Source organism: Parasteatoda tepidariorum, chromosome 1 (assembly GCF_043381705.1).
Source record: "Parasteatoda tepidariorum isolate YZ-2023 chromosome 1, CAS_Ptep_4.0, whole genome shotgun sequence".
NCBI classification, from domain to species: domain Eukaryota; kingdom Metazoa; phylum Arthropoda; class Arachnida; order Araneae; family Theridiidae; genus Parasteatoda; species Parasteatoda tepidariorum.
Genome location: NC_092204.1, coordinates 36,313,331 through 36,330,550, shown reverse-complemented (window position 1 = coordinate 36,330,550; position 17,220 = coordinate 36,313,331). Strand labels below are relative to the sequence as shown.

General features: G+C 28.4%; 1 protein-coding gene across 1 annotated transcript in view; it reads right to left on the bottom strand.

The window, feature by feature from the left end:
* LOC107441561 (uncharacterized) overlaps positions 1-10,939 on the bottom strand; it is a 72,861-nt gene extending 61,922 nt beyond the window's left edge. Inside the window, exon 1 of the mRNA XM_016054871.4 lies at positions 9,167-10,939. Coding sequence (XP_015910357.2) covers positions 9,167-10,520 — 1,354 coding nt within the window. The 5' untranslated portion in view covers positions 10,521-10,939. The remainder of the gene's footprint in view (positions 1-9,166) is intronic.
* Between the last annotated feature and the right edge of the window lie 6,281 nt (positions 10,940-17,220).

Below are 17,220 nucleotides of genomic sequence, written 5' to 3'. Positions count from 1 at the left end.
TTAGATCGTTAAGGATAGACATTAAAAAAAAATTGGAATTTTTATGATTGGTATAATAGTAGCCAGTGCTTTAAATGAAAATATAGACAACACTGATTTTTCTAATATATTTAAGATAAAATCAGTGATGTTTGGAAGTTTTTAGTTATATTTAATAAAAAGGAATTTAATGCACGCTCTTTAATATTTAATAATTTTTATTCGTTATTTAAGTTAGCTCGATGAGCAACGTGAGAGGGGTAACGTATGCAGACTACGTCACCAAATTAGTTTTCCTAATGTTATCTGATACCACGTTATTTTTTTCTTTTCTTTTTTGCTTAAAGTTTCTCTTTAAAAACTTGTTTCTTCAAAACTAAATAATTTTAAATTCCCTGTCAATTAAAATAATAAGAAAAATTATACACTTAAAAAAAAATGAATGGAGAAAAAGTACTCATTAGTTTAGGAGAAATGTAAAAAAATTACCAAACTATTTTTGATGCCAATATTGCTTTTTTTTAATCTTGAAAATAGGGTCTGCGTAAATAAATAAGCACAAGCTTAGCATAGGTTTTTTAATGTTGGTAGTATGGGTAACTTTTACGGTTTTTCGAAAGGGATAAATACAGGAGAAAATCCCTTGATTATGAAAAATCTTGGATATAATAAGCTGACTACGATAAATAGTTAACATTCCAAATGATACTTAGTACAGTTAATATTTATCTGGCTGAGATGGAATTCTAAAAACGTGTTTTGCTAATTCTAATAACTTAAAGTCACCATGAAATCCACCGAATAATAATAAATAAGTTTGGAATTGTTCTTTTAGCGTCATTAAATGTGTTGGAGTATCCCTTTCAGATTTGTACATGATTTCGTAGTGTTGATTAACAAAAATTCTTATATTCATTACGTTTTTTGTTCCCCATACGAAGAATGGGTTAAATTGTAATATCAAACTCGGACGAGAATAACTTTAATATCAAACTCGAATTCGGTTTTAGGAAGTCACTAATTCATTTTATGAAACGAACGCAGATAAAATGTAATCGTCTGATGGTTAAGCGATGTATGTACAATGTTTATTTTAATGCAAAAGTTTTAATAAGAAAAAGTTCTGTCTCGTTTAAATTACAAATTTAATTCGTTATGAATTTTAAACTACTACACAAACCTTTTATTTCAAATAATTTTGAGCTATATACGTAAGCTATATACAAACAATTATCGGACAATTTTCTTTAAATGTTTCATGTTTTTCTTTTATAGTATTTATTCATGATTAATAATTTAGATTTTTATAAAACAAATTTTATGTAAAATTTATAAAATTAATTATACTTTTTATTTTATTTTTGTATCTCAAAATGTTTAAAAAATCACGCGAGTTTTCAAGTGAATTTTTTCCCCCTTTAATTACCTTTTTTCTTCTTTATATTTTATAATTTGTTTCTCCGAAATTCAGATTACATAAATATAAGGAGCAAATTTTAATCCATAAAATGAATTTACAAGCAAGGTTAGGATACTTCAGCAAATTAAGCCTAATAAAGTTTAAAAATAATTCATTGTAATTGGTTCACAAAAATAAAATTTGCGTCTTAAATTCCTACTCTATGACTTAAAATAAACTTTATAGTTCGTTAATATATATTTTTAATAAAAAAAAAAACAAGAAACTGTACTTCAACCAAATCAACTTTGAACACCATATTATCGTATCAATTGCTTGATGCCCAAAACGAATGTCAAAGTCAGGAATCATCTTGGAAAAAAGAAAATAAAAGTAAATAAATAATAAAATGAACATTTTAAAGCTTTTTTAGTGCTTGTGGTTTTTCAAACCGGTATAAACAGGATACATATTAGGGCATGGCTAAAATTCCATTTTTAATTGAAAACTGTCTAGAAACTGAAATATTTGAATAACTGCAATAATTTATTAATTAATTATTAAAATTCCAAGATGCGAGAATTTTAGTTTTAGTTTTTGATCTGGTTTAGTTTTTGATAAGAGAATATTTGATTTAGTTTTGCATAAAATGAGTAGTAGTATAGGAGGATGGTTTAAATATTTGCGTAATGCATCGTAATAATGAAACATACTATTTGCCCATTTTATTAAAAATCATTTTCAAATGGTTCTTATAAGATTTTTCGGTTTCTGAGATTGATCTGGTTTTGATAATGTTTTTTTCTGATAAACAATCATATATTATGATGATTGTTGCATTTTTCTAAAATATATCTAATCATTCTAAATATTTTATTGAGATTTCTTTACCTTCGTATTTATTAAAAAAGTTCCACTGATTTGAAAAAAAGAAAAGAAAAGAAGGTGTTTTTGCATTAAAAAATGTTATAGATTTCAAAAATAATTAAATGTTCTAAAGAGTGCTTTATGTTAATACTTCTTAAAAACTTTTTAATGATTTAAAAAATATTACTTGTTCCGAAAATTACTTTGCCTAAACATTTCTTGGAAAAGTTTTCTTGATTTAAAATTAAAAAAATATTTGCATTGATTAAAAAGTATTATTGATTTAAAAAAGAATTAAATGTGGATAAGATTACGATTCCTGAACAATTCAAGAAAACAATTTATTAATTAAAAAAAATATTACTTTTTCCAACGATTACTTTACCTAAATATTTCTTGACAGGCTTTCTCTATTAAAAAAATATACATATTTATCTTGATTAAAAAATATTGATTTCAAAAAGAAATAAATGTTGATAAGATTACGTTTCCTGAACAATTCAGGAAAGCAATTCGTTAAATTAGTGTTTGTAAGATAACTTTTCCTCAACATTTCATCAAAATGTTATTGATTTAAAAAAATATATGTTTATATGCTTTTGTTACCTTAACATTTCTTAAAAACTCATTCATTGAAAAACTATTGCGTGTTCATAAGATTACTTTACATAAGCATTTCTTGAAAACTTTTTATTGATTTAAAAATGTTCTGTATTCGAAAGACAGCTTTATCTTAATATTTTTAAAAAAGGTTTTCCTAATTTAAAAAAAAAAGCATATTTGTATTAAAAAATATAAATGATGTAAAATATAATTAAGTGTTCTTAAGATTAAGTTATACGCGGCACAAATATTTAGTGATTTAAAAATATAATATGTTAATAAGGTTTTATAATGCATTTATTTTTGCCTAATTAATTGTTTTGCTTATCAGTTGCTTACCTAAGTTTTTCTTGCTAATTGTTGCTGATTTTAATACATTATTTTTAAAATAAATAAATAATCTTTAAATAATCTTTTAAATATGCTTAAAAGATTAAGTTACCTTAACATAACTTGAATGCTTTAAACTGAGTCAAAAGCTACTTTGTGTTCGTATTATTGTAGGAAATATTGTTCATAATATTGTATTGTGTAATATATTGCAATAATAAATGTATCCATAATTCGCAATGTCATATTGTTCAATTCCGTATTTTATATAATCTGTTCAAATGCCTTCCCGATAATGGATAATATGACGATAATTTTTTTCTTCTTTTAAATTGATTGTAATTTCTCAAACAAAAAAGGAAAAGGAAGATCAAAATAAATAGTTTATAAGTTCTACATTGATCATAAAATTTATAATCAATGTATGTAGTCTACATTGATATAAAGTTCTACATTGGCTATAAAATTTACGTGTACACATTGATCAAGAAGACCAAGACAGTTATTTATTGTATTAGTTATGTATCAAAATGCATATTAAACGAAAGTGCAAATAAAACGCAAAAGCTTTATTTTATTCATCTAATGTTCAAGCCGTTTACAAAACATTTAATTATTGTATATCGATGCTTTAAATATTTTAATTTATTCTGGGCAAATAACATCATTAAATTAAATCCATATTATAAGATATTTATAGAAATAATAGAAGTCCCTTAACCCTCCATCTCTTTAAAACACGAAATAAATAAGCAATTTCTTAATCTAACTATTTTTGAAATTCAAATGAATTTTAAATAACTAACCACTATAGAGATTTCGCTGCTTCAGAAATGAACATTTTTCATTATTTTGGAGGAAATTTTCTTTATAAATTAAACTTTATTTAAAACCTAGAATTAATTTAAGTAAGTTAGTGAAAATAATTGCCATTATTGAGTGAAAAAAATTTATTTATTGATATCTATTACATCATTGCTTTAGAGGAAAAAATGCTTAAAAACATTTAACTTTAGGATCTGCAGATGAATGATTACTAATATTTCCTTTTCTCTATTGGGTTTTTAGCTGAAAATTCAATTAAACCAATGGAAACACTAAAAGAAATATCTGGGAACATCTGAAATACACTGTAAAAAATTCAGAATCAAATTAGAGTATAAAGTATCGACCCTTTGTGTTCTTTACCAGTAATACCAAATTTTTTACCGTAAAATACTTTATTGTAATTTTTACAGTAATATTTATTTAATTAGAGTGATTCGCTGATTTCAAGCTATTTATAACTGTAAAAATTATGGTAAATCAGATTTTTTGTTCTATAACATGATCCGATTAAAAAGTACCGACACCCTGAGTGCCGTTACTTTTTACCGTAATTTGATCCAGGATTTTTACAGTGCAGCTTTAAATATTTTTCTGTAACTATTACCTAATCGACACAATGTATTTCCTTTTAAAACTTGATATGTATGGTTCTATGTTCTGATAGTATGGTATAACCAATTTTTCTCAGCATGTGCAGTGTTTTAAAAATGAAGAGGATTGCATTTAAATTTAAATGCTTAGTAAGAAGTGCTAACGTAAATAATAAAAATAATAATAAATAAAAAAAAACTGTAAATTTTAGTGGCTCATAAGAAAAATGGAACGCATATATGTTCGATACTGTGCAAAGTTAATAAAGATTTTTTTCTCCACTTAAGGAACTAACAAGATTACTTTTTACAATCCAGGTGAAACATAAATCAAGTTTTTCCTCAAATGGCGATTCAATTTGTTAACTATTTAGAAATCGTCACAATAATTTCTTTCTGAGATTTACATTATACAACTGCGTGTGTTCCTTTATCAGAATATGATATACTTGGGACAGCGAGTGCGATAAATCAGATAATTCTGTCTTTAACCCTGGCATTTTTTTTCTTCTTCTTTTCTTAAATGGAAAGCAGCTCCAGAGATTTTGGCAAGCAGTTGAAGAGGTTGTCTCTAATGATTGGGTAAACTGTATTTAATGTTCTTGTCACGGAGCAGATGATGTAACAACTTCAAAGGAAGTAGTAGTGTACTTTGATTGATAGACAAGTGGTTTTCTCACTTTCTCACGGATTATTACAAAAACTTAGGCTTAAGATTTCAAATTTTCCAAGTAAAATAAGATTATTCTGGTTCGAAGTACCGATGTTCTTATTCAAAGTACCGATAATCTTGTTCAAAGTTCCCATATTCTGGTTTAAAGTACCAATATTTTAGTTCAAAGTACCGATATTCTGGCTCAAAGTACCGATGTTATTATTCAAAGTACTGATAATCTTGTTCAAAGCTCCCATATTCTGGTTCAAAGTACCAATATTTCAGTTCAAAGTACCGATATTCTGACTCCAAGTACTGATATTTTGATTCCGAGTACCGATGTTTTGATTCTGATGATCCAATTCAAAGTACTGATATTCTAGCTCAAAGTACCAATATTCTAGTCCGGAGCACCGATGCTCTGGTTCACAGTACCGTTTATGTGGTTCAAAGTATTGATTTTAGAATTCAATACTGATTTTTCTTTTTTAGTGCGACATTAAATTGAATCATCAGCATATCTTATTAATCGTGTTTTTATTCTCAACATAGTGCAAATTCGCACAATGTTCCAGTTCAAAGTGCCGATAGTATGGTTTATGGTTGAACCGATTTTTCTGAAAATGAGCACTCTAAATTATCAATTCAGCTTAATATTCTATAAATTGCTGTAATTTTAAACAGGTGATAAAATCTTGCATTCTAATTCAAAGTACCAATATTTTAGTTCAAATCACCTACAGTCTGATTTCGAGTACCTTATTTATTTATTTTTAATTCAAGATGGAATTCGATGTTGAAAAATTGACAGGTGTTTTATGGTAATTTGAAGGAAAAAAAATCAAAATTGATGGACAGTTTTTTTAAACATCAAAGATTAAAAATATTATTTCATTTGAAAATTTAAATCAACGATTTTAGAAAATGTTAAATTTAAAGCACCAAAAAGTTGATCAAAACTTAAAAATTATGTAGGATGATTGTCATGACAATCGTCACTTGCAATCAATGTTTATGTCATAACCTACGTTATTTGCAGTCAATGCAATTCAAAGCTATCTCTTAATTATAACTTGAGTGAAAAATTGAGAGGGTTTGGGGCAACATAATGATAAGCCAAAGATGGCCGTTTTACATTAAACTGCTGCTTAGCATTGTTTCCAGATAAGTACCTTACAAGTTTCCCTTAGTAGACAACAGCAAAATACGAATACACAGAAATGCATGGAAACTGGAGTGTTAACAAGCATAAACGTTTTCCTGAACAATTTGAAATGTGACTTATAATTATAATGCCTCAATCTCTTAATTAATAAACCTTAATAAGAATGATAAGAATCCTTTTATGTACTTTGGAAGATAAAAAATGTCTACAAAATACAAAGAAAGATCCCGAGACAAAGTAGAAGGCGAAAAAGTACCCCTAGTTATTAAACATTTATGATTTACTATTATTGATTTATTTATGTATCAGTATTCCAGTAGCTTACTCATAAAAGCTNGCAGAGGATCAAAATTGTGATGGCGTGTCTTCGGATCATCCTCCGGGATGTTTCCCAGACCGTCGCCAATAGCCCATTGTGCAGCTCTAGTGCGACGTAAATTAACAACAACAACAACCTTATTAACAACACCTTTCGAATACCTTATTTATTTATTTTTAATTCAAGACGGAATTCGCTATTGAAAAATTTACGGGTGTTTTATGATGATTTGAAGAAGAAAAAAAAGTCGAAATTGAAAGACATTTTTTTTATACATCAAAGAATAAAAATATTATTCCATTTGAAAATTTAAATCAGCGATTTTTGAAAATGTTAAATTTAAAGCACCGAAAAGATGATCAAAACTTAAAAATTGTCTAGGATGATTGTCATGACAATCGTCACTTACAACCAATGCTTATGTCATGATCTACGTTATTTGCAGTCAATGCAATTCAAAGCTATAGCTTAATTATGACTTGAGTGAAAAATTGAGAGGGTTTGGAGCAACATAATGAAAAGCCAAAGATGGTCGTTGTACATTAAACTGCTGCTTAGCATTGTTTCCAGATAAGTACCTTGCAAGTTTCCCTTAGTAGACAACAGCAAAATACGAATACACAGAAATATGTTATTTCTTACGTGGAAACTGGAGTGTTTACAAACATAAACGTTTTCCTGAACAATTTGAAATGTGACTTATAATTATAATGCCTCAATCTCTTAATTAATAAACCTTAATACGAATGATAAGAATTCTTTCTTTTACGTACTTTGAAAGATAAAAAAATATCTATAAACTACGAAGAAAGATGGCGAGACAAAGTATAAGGTGAAAAAGATTGAGAGAAATAGTACCCCTAGTTATTGAACATTTATTATTTACTATTATTGATTTACACATGCATCAGTATTCCAGTAGCTTACTCATAAAAGCTTTTGTTTTCGTAGTTTCTCGATTATATGAACTTTAAAAAAATGTATTTTTATCCAACACATAGTTTATTCATTTTACTAAATAGAGAATATAATAATTGTATAACTCAGAGTTTATGAATAAACAACAAAAAAAAAATTTATTCTTTATGAGTTCTCCATAATTGGAGAAGATTTTCATTAGTGTGTTGCATTTTTACTATAAAAATATTCCCTTATATATATCTAATACGAAACATATATTTTATAATAATTTACAAAAGTTATCTAGATAAAATTATATTGCTGCATATAAATATCGATAACAGATACCTACTGCATGTATATTTTCGTTATTACAATAATTATATATTTCATATTGTATATAAAAGGCATTAAAAGAATTATAGTTAAAAATTTTCAAAACACGAAAAGGTATCTAAAGCAAATTGGTTAATTTGGTGGGAAATATGGAACATTATAGGAAAACTATTATTTATATATTTAGTGTCTTAATTATTTTTTTAAGATTAAAAAAAATTACAAGCATTTCATGAGTATTAATTATAATCAAATTCTTGTATCTTTCAATTTTGCGTGAAATTATTTTCAGAACCACAAAGCAACCAAATTACCATTCTTTTATTTTTTAATTATTCATAGAATTAGAGAACTGTTTTGATTAAAATTTTTTGAAGCAGTTATCTTTATAAAGACCTTTGTTTTTAAATTGTATTTACAATTTCAACCGATTCAGGAGAATTGTAATTATTTAAAGATAACTTTTCTTGCAGTATTTTATTACACTTATCACTTTTAAATTGATATCGTATCTATTATATTGAAATGAGTATAGCATAAAAAACTTGTTTTTCTTTAAATGCTATTTTTCTTTCCCTTTTTTCCTCCATTTTTTGAGACCAATACATTGGAAAATTTTGTCCAATGCATTGGAGAACATTTGGTATAATTCTTTTTTTTCCTTTTTTTTTCTTCCAGTTTGTATGCTTTTACATAGTGTTTGTTTATGTTATGAAATAATTACCCTCGTTGATCGACTTTTTTTAATTACAATTAAATAATTTATGAAATTCTACGAAACAAAGTTTTATTATTTGGGTTTAGTTTCATGACTAAAATAGGAAGAACACAATAAAAATATCTTACAATAAATTGAAAATGCTAAAAATTATACGTTACCATACTTTTAAGGAATGATTAAAAAAAAATTTATTAATTAAATTTGAAATTTTTTTTTAACGCATGATTTTGTTTTATTTAAATCTACATATTAAAGACACATTTTATACCATTATTTAAAGTTTGCGTAGCTGGAGATACAGAAGAAACTATGTATATTAATATAGAAATTAAATTATGTTTATTTTATACTTGTTGTGTAAGGAATAATGCTTCGTAATTGTAACTCATATAATCTTTGACTTAATGGAGAAAAAAATCTCATTGTAATCTCTAATTTCGATAAAATTATTTTTGATTCATATCTTTTACTTACCGGAAGAAGGTCGACAACTGTATCGTGTGGCGAACACCCAGACAGGCCAAGCCTCTTCATTATCTAAGTCAATTTCCTTTCCTTCTATTGCACTAGAGTCACTAGGTTTCGTTGTTTCATTACTGGGGAGCTTTGGTTCTTCAATGTTTATTGTCTTTTCATTGCTGCTGCTTGAAACACAATTAACGGACCTATTATTAGCAGACTGCGACGTCTGTACCGATTTAATCGATTTTCCATTGACTGCTGCATTTAATTGTTCTATTGGTGGTGTCTTCTCAAGATCGCATTGTCTTAAGTGATTTTCTCGGACTGCTGGGGGGCTTGACTTAAAAGACGAACAGCTGTTACTTCTCGGAGAGCACCTGTTGGAATCGCTAATCACCGTAGATCCTCGGGTATCACAGGTATCGTTGAAAGAGTGTCTTAGTTTCAGTTCAAGTTTCATCAATTCGGATTTATTCTCTTCCGATGAAGATTGCGAAGATGATAGATCAAAATAATCTGTATAGTGATAAGAGGGCTTTAACTCGGGTGTTTTGCAAGGTGTTAGTTTCAATGTCTTTGAATCCGCAGGTGAGTATTTTGCGGTAGTTTGATGAAGTTTGACATAAATATCGTCTGAGATTGAATCGTCTTTTGGCGAGATAGCTCTCGGCCAATTGAATGCCTCATTTCCTAGCTTTTTAAGGTTTAAAGCGGGAGATAAGGAACAGTCATTGAGAAGATAGTCTTTTTCACATTTGGTGTCTGAATTACTCTTTAGAGAAGCTTCATCAAGTACCATCGGACTCGAGTGTGAATTTCCATTTGGTGAATATGAACATTTGTTGTAGGAAACATCTGATGATGGAAATTTAAAACTATTAGCAATATCTTTAGGCACATTAATGTGTGAACTGTGGTCTATTTTGCTGGAGAGTTTTGTCAAATCTTTTCGGTCAAAGGAACAATAATTTCTTAAATATTCCCACGCTTTGATGGGATTAGATTTAAGGAATGATTCATTGGCTATAAATCTATCATCGCGAATCGTATATGGTTTAAAGTTGAAAAGATTGTGAAATTCAAAACTAGGCAATTTCAATTCTGACTCTTCAATGTGAATACCATTCGATTGTTCACGAAGAAACGACTTCTCGAAATTTTTCACCGGGAGCTTTTCACTAGTGACTGCGGGAAGGGAATAACCGAGATACCGCAAATTACCGGTTTGTTTAAAATCGGCCTTGGGCCCGAAATCAGGCGCTAATATCCTTTCGATGGAGAAAGTTAGAAGATTTCCGCCGCTCCCACAACGGGAGGAGGGCGGTTCGATGCGGCGACCGCCTTCCACATCCATTCCGCCAAGCATCAATTCGAAACCTTTTACAAAACCGTAACTTGGATAGAACTTAAATCGTAGCAGACGATTTCTTAACAGAGTTGACTCGAAGAATCTTGTTATTCGAAACTACGATGTTCTCTTCTCCCGCCTTTTTTTTGTTTTGTTTTTGTTTGTTTTGGTTTTATTTTTCTGAGTTTGGGGTGGTGGACATGCATCGATCGTTTCGTTTTCTATTTGATGAATATTGCTCATAGGACGAGAGCACTTCCGAAACTCCGCCCATTCGTTCGTGACGTCATGCATGAGAAATTCCTCATGAGTTCACATGCCGATCCTATTGTAACAGTGAGCAAATGATAGAGGGAAAGTAAAAAATGTTGGTTTTTAACTATAAACTGATCGTTTGTTTGCAGTCGTGAGGCGGACACCCACGGAGAATGGCGGCCCACCTCAGAATTCCTTTTTACAACTCGGGCTTTTAATACGACACAAGGAGGACTGTAAAAAAATGTGGACTGACGACCTGGTTGAATCTTTTTATTTTATTTTTTCACATGGTCTCTCTTCCGACAAATGCGCGTAGTAAAGATAATATTTCCACTCCCTTCACAGCTATTGTTCTTGTAAAAAGAGAAGTGATTTGCTTATTATTTCAATGATATTCCCTACCATGGGAGGTCTTATGATTTGATTTAAAATCATTTATTCTGATAACACATCGTTAGCCTACCGCAGTCCATTCAAATCGCAGTGAGATAAAAAAAGATCTATTTTACTTCAAAGAAAAATTATTCGAGGTATTATTTCTAAGAAATCTTTTTCTCATACATTTTATTGATTTAAGCAAATTTTCAACCAGATTTAGCGTAGTATCAGCGAAAGCATTATTTTCGCATTTTAATTTTATTAAATACTTGTAATTTGAGCATTGAAATTAGAATGTATAAGATGTTTGAGAATAATACAATATAATGATAAGCAACAACTTTAAAGGTTCATTAAAGCATTATTCGAGAGTTTTATGGTGAAAAACATGTCTGTGTCAGTGGTTTAGGGGTATTAGGAAATTTTGGAAATTCCGGAAACTTATAAGATACCTATCTCGAAACAATACCTACTGATAAACAGTTTGAAACAAAATGTCTCCTTTAGAAAGAATATGTTCCATGACCTTCATGTATTAAACACGATACTTTGCCTAATTTTGATATACTCAGTATGTGAAACTATTTTATCTTTTATGTTGAAAATCGCTTTATCTTAAATGAATGAAAAATTATTTTATTCTTGAAATGAAACGATAAATTCAAAAGTATAAGTACTTAAAATCTTCCGGTTTTAGCTAGCATTTTCTTTCTTTTCTCTTGATATAAGATAGCTTTTGCAAAATTACTATTACTAACACTTAAAATATGTATCTTTATTTCATTGCTTTCCAAGAATATAAAAAAAAATTCGCCACCAATTTTGCTCAATCATTTCAGGGACTTACTCCAAATTATTTTTAATTTATTTTTCAACCGGAGTTGAACAGCTGATCTATATCGGACAATGTTTAGCTCCGTAGTGTTGTAATTTTGAACTAAGCAAAACCACAAAATCCTCTTACGGTTAGCCTTACGACAAGGGAACTATAACCCATGATTCGTCAATCACTATATAGGTGGAGATACTTAGTTCCATAATATGGATACTTTTTCATGAAACGAAATTTTTTAACCATAAAAAAGTAAAATCAACACAAATGGTCTAGTTTTAATTTGTGATCATTACATGTTATGTTAAAAAAATATTAATTTGTTTTTTCATCGGTTAACATGTTTAAATTTATTGGAACATTTTAAAAGGAATTAGGTATATTAGAATTGTCTATTTAGTATAACTCTACTAACGCTACCAATCAAAGGTCTATTAATTGTTTTATCATGATGTTTTAAAAATTCTAATTAGTTGGAGGTGAAACACTTATTAATAAAGGGGTTTATTGTTTTAAACTACAAGGAGAAAAAAATTCGGGAAATATTGTAATGAAGTATTGAAAATGTATAAATTTAATCAAATAAACGGTTTTTATAATACATTTTGAATACCTATAGAATCTAAATTGCAAAAGTGATGTTTCCAAAGTGGATAAAATTTTAATCTATTTTGGATATACAGATAAACCAGGGGTCTGTCTGTTTAGAAGAAATTTGGGACCGTTAACGGACCCTTCACAAAATATCTTTCTATGAAAACGGACCCTTCATAAAATGATTTTTCTTTTAATCGGACCCTTCACAAATTTGTTTATCTTCATTATTATTTTGTTAATCGAATAAACCCTTTCCAGGGCAGAAAATAAGAAAGATGGATGTAAACGAATTAAGTTTTGTCTTCGGCAGACGATTCTTCCATTATTCGTCCGAAATGAATATTCTGCGTTCAGCAGTATAGGCTAAATACCAAATATTTGCATGTTGCATCTCTAATTTAAAAGCAGCAATTGTTGTTTATTTTTTTAAATTTAATTTTTTTAATTATAATTTTACAGTGTTGAGCATTATCATGAATGTCTTTACAATTTAAAAACTCCTTGAAAATTTTTTTTTTTTTGCAATAACGGACCCTATTTGCACAAATTCATAAAAGCGGAAGCTGATTGAAAAAATGTGAGTAATTTTTTCCCAATTTCACGAAAAACGGATCTTTCACAAAATGTCTGGACAGACCCCTGTAAACTAAATTGGAATAATAATGTATCCACAATGGAATAGGCTTAAAAACCAAAATTAGCTTTAACAATTAGCACATATTGGTTTTTAGTGTCGCTAAAATAGATCAAAATTGTGTACATTTTAGTAATTTTTATACTAAAATGTGTACATTTTAGGTTCTTTATGAAACGAAGGCATATTGGATAGTTTTTTTTTTTAACCATTTATAGTTTCAAAGAGAGTATATTTCCAATTTGAAACAAAACTAAATCCATCTTAAAACCCAATTTTAGTTTTTTTTTTGTTCTGTTAAAGATTAAGAATATTGTCTTAACAAAATAATATTTAAGATTATCGACATTAAGATAATGAACATTATCTACTTAAATTTAAGTCTTATAAAAATGTGAGTCTAAACCAAATAGTTAATTATTTTTCATTCTTCGCAACAGCAGTTAGATAAACAAATGTTTCTTTTAAAACGAACTGAACAAAATGAATATTGATGATATTTATTGATACTCAACAAAAGTAAATATAATTAGACAATAAAAAAAAAATAAAAAAACTAATCTGAGACGTTAGTTTTTAATATAAATTTTTCAAGAAAAAGAAACAAATTTCAAACAATTTTACACAGTGAATCGAATAAATTATCTAAAATTAGGTTCGAAAGTCATCAGTGAAAAAATAATAAAACTCTAATATAAGAACTCAAATGGTGTAAATAAAATGTTAACAATCCTGTTTTCTCTCAGTATAACTTTTGTGGAATTTGCTGACTTATAATAGTGAATTTTTAAAGACAATTATGAATTTTAAAAGTATTTGATAAAATCATAATAATCTCAATAGAATAAAATAATTTCAATACAATAATCCCAATAAAACGAAGCAACTCTTAAAGAAAAAAAGAACTTTGCTTTTATGTGTCATTAATTATATCAAGCTGCTAATCATAATATTTATGACATGGTAAATTCAATCCTTTTAAAATATAAAACTAAAAACCTTAAAAAGTTTCTTAAGGACAAAAAAAAATCTAAATCTTTATAAGAAAATTAGTTTAAAAAAAAGGCAAGGGATAACATATCCCACATTCTGAAAAATGAAATGACCCATTGGGTATTATTGATCGGGCGTGCAATGCCTAGGCAATGCGGCGTGCAAATATCGGGCGTGCAATGATTTAAATAAAACAGAGTTTATTAAAATAAAATGAATATAATTTAGTGATAAATGAATGCATTTCAAATAATTTAATTTCATCAAAGCATTTCATTTGTTAAGATGTTACAATTTGTAACTTGTAGATAAAAATTTTAGTATAGTTAAAATTTAAAAATCATTTAATGTTATACAGAGTATTCACTACAACACTGTTGAAAAATTTCTCGGAATAAATGGTTACATAACAATTGATTTAATTGTTATTTTACCATATTCAAACAAAACAGTCAAAGAAGCATAATAAGATGGTATTTAAATAATTAACTGTGAGAAAAATCGTTTACAAACTGCTTTCATTTTATGCGGTTAAACAACCTGAAATTTATCGCACTATATAACTCACCTAATGAAGCCACTTAGTTCCTTAAAATTGCGTACGTATTTATGCAGTGAGAGAGGGAGACCTAATCTGTCAGTCTCATGGCGGTCAGAACGGGGGTTCGAGTCCTTGCGTTGACACCACAGTATTTCCTCCTTTCTCTTCTACACATGAAGAGTTTCTAGTGTCCAGCACTCTCCAATAACCATTACATAACGAAAGGACAAGCTCTGTCTAGTTAAATTCTTTTTTACGGTTTTGAAACCCTGCTAGTGATGTAAATGGTAGACCTGTATGAAACTGTAAGAAACCTGTACGAAAAACTGTAAAGTTTTACTGTTACAAATCTCTAAAAAACGGTAACTGTATAAAAACTGTATAGTTTTGTATTCATGGTTTAATAACCATACTAGTTCTAAACGATTTCACAACCGTAAAAGTAAAAAAAAAATTTCTTCACCGTAAATTTTGCGGTTAATTGGATGGGCAGAGTACTGCTGCTTATTTTAAAGTATTTTTAGAATTAAAATTCTAACAGTACACTGTTAGAATTTTAATTCTAAACAAAATCTCATTCGAACACAATTATTAACATCTCATTCGAACACAATTATTATCGAACACAATTAATTCGAACACAAAATCTCAAAACTATAAAATTTCTTTTAATTCAAAACCCACTTTTTCGAAATGCAAAAATTCCCTTAAATACTTAGAGTTAACTATCGTAAAAAACATATCTTTATCCGACGATTGATTGTCAAACTGAACGCAGTCTACAGTATATGCACACTAACACTAAATGCTAAAAATATATATATATATTGCTATTCAATAATTAGACACATTTGATATGAAATTATTTTCAAAATATTTCCCAATAAAATGAATCAATTTCTAAAAAAAAAAGTTCTGCTTTTATACGCCATTCTTTTTTATCTTTATTTCAATTCAAACTTGACATCGGTATTTCTAACAGTTGGTGACTAAAAGGTGTGATGATGCCAAATGGTTTAAAAAGAAATCAAACGATGTCAGACTTAGAAATCTATGTCTCCCAGCAAAACTTTTTCAATTGCGTGATTAAATTGATTGGAACATTTCAACCTGGGCTAGCTACATTCACGTATCTTAGTCCATTAGTAATTCCAGTAACATTACCAATCAAAGGCCTTATAATTGATGAGCTGAAGAATTTGCCGGAATGACAGCAAAATAGGAAGAGCTATTACATAGTAGTAAAGTTCTGTCAATTGAATAACGCATAACGAATAGAATAATCGAAAGGAATGAATGAAGTATAAAACCAAAAACTTTTTTCTTATTTAGAAACATTTTTGTACACGTGAAAAAAAATGCTACCCATCAGAGAAACATCAATTTTGCATCAAAAATACGTATATTTAACCGTTAAATTTTACTAAGCATTCGTAAAATTTACATAAAACTGAAAGGTCGAATTATAGCAAAAAATGGATGTCCGAAAAAACGTGAAATTCACGTAAAATTATGCTTAAAAAAATTCGTTTCTATTACGAATATTATACCAACCACTTTTTACTAGATATGAATCAGTTTATGTATTATTTACGTCAAAAGTAGGTCAAAATTTACGTAAGTTGAAACGTCGAATTATATCAAAAAATGGTTAGCCAAAAAACGGAAAATTTACGTAAAATTTTGCGTAAACAAATACGTTTGTTTTACGAATATTTTATCTACCACTTTTTTCTAGGCAAGAAGGAGATGAGTACGTTATTTTTACATAATATTTATGTCAAAAATGCGTCAAAATTTACGCAAGTTGAAGCGTCGAGTTATAGCAGAAAATAGTAAGCCAAAAAACAGAAAATTTACGTAAAATTTTGCGTAAACAAATACGTTTTTTCACGAATATTTTAGATTGATTTAATTGTTGTTTTACCATATTCAAACAAAACAGTCAAATAACCGTAAATAAGATGGTATTTAAATAGTTAACTGAGAGAAAAATTGTTTCGTAACTGCTTTCTTCTAATATGGTTAAACAACCTGAAATTTATTGCACCAGCTAAGCTCACGTAATGAAGTCGCCAAGTTTCTTGTAACTGCATACATATTATTGTCAGTAGGGCTAATCTGTCAATCTCATAACCGACAGCATTGGAGTTCGAGTTGACCCCACGATATTCCCTTTATTCCATTCAAAGCCCATTACCTAATGAAAACCCTAGCAAAAAAGAAAAGCCAGTTAAATGTCTTTTTTATGATTTTGAAACCATGCAGTTCTAAATGGTTAAAAACTGTATTTTGTATTCATGGTTTTATATCCGTACAAGTTCTAAACGGTTTCAAAACATTAAAGGTAAAAAATGTTCTTTATCGTAATTGGAAGGACTGATTGCTGCCGATTATTTTACCATAATTTTTTAATGAAAATTTAAACAGTTTACATTTTGTGATTGCAAACATAATTTTTCCTTTATCGAATCATAATTTTCAA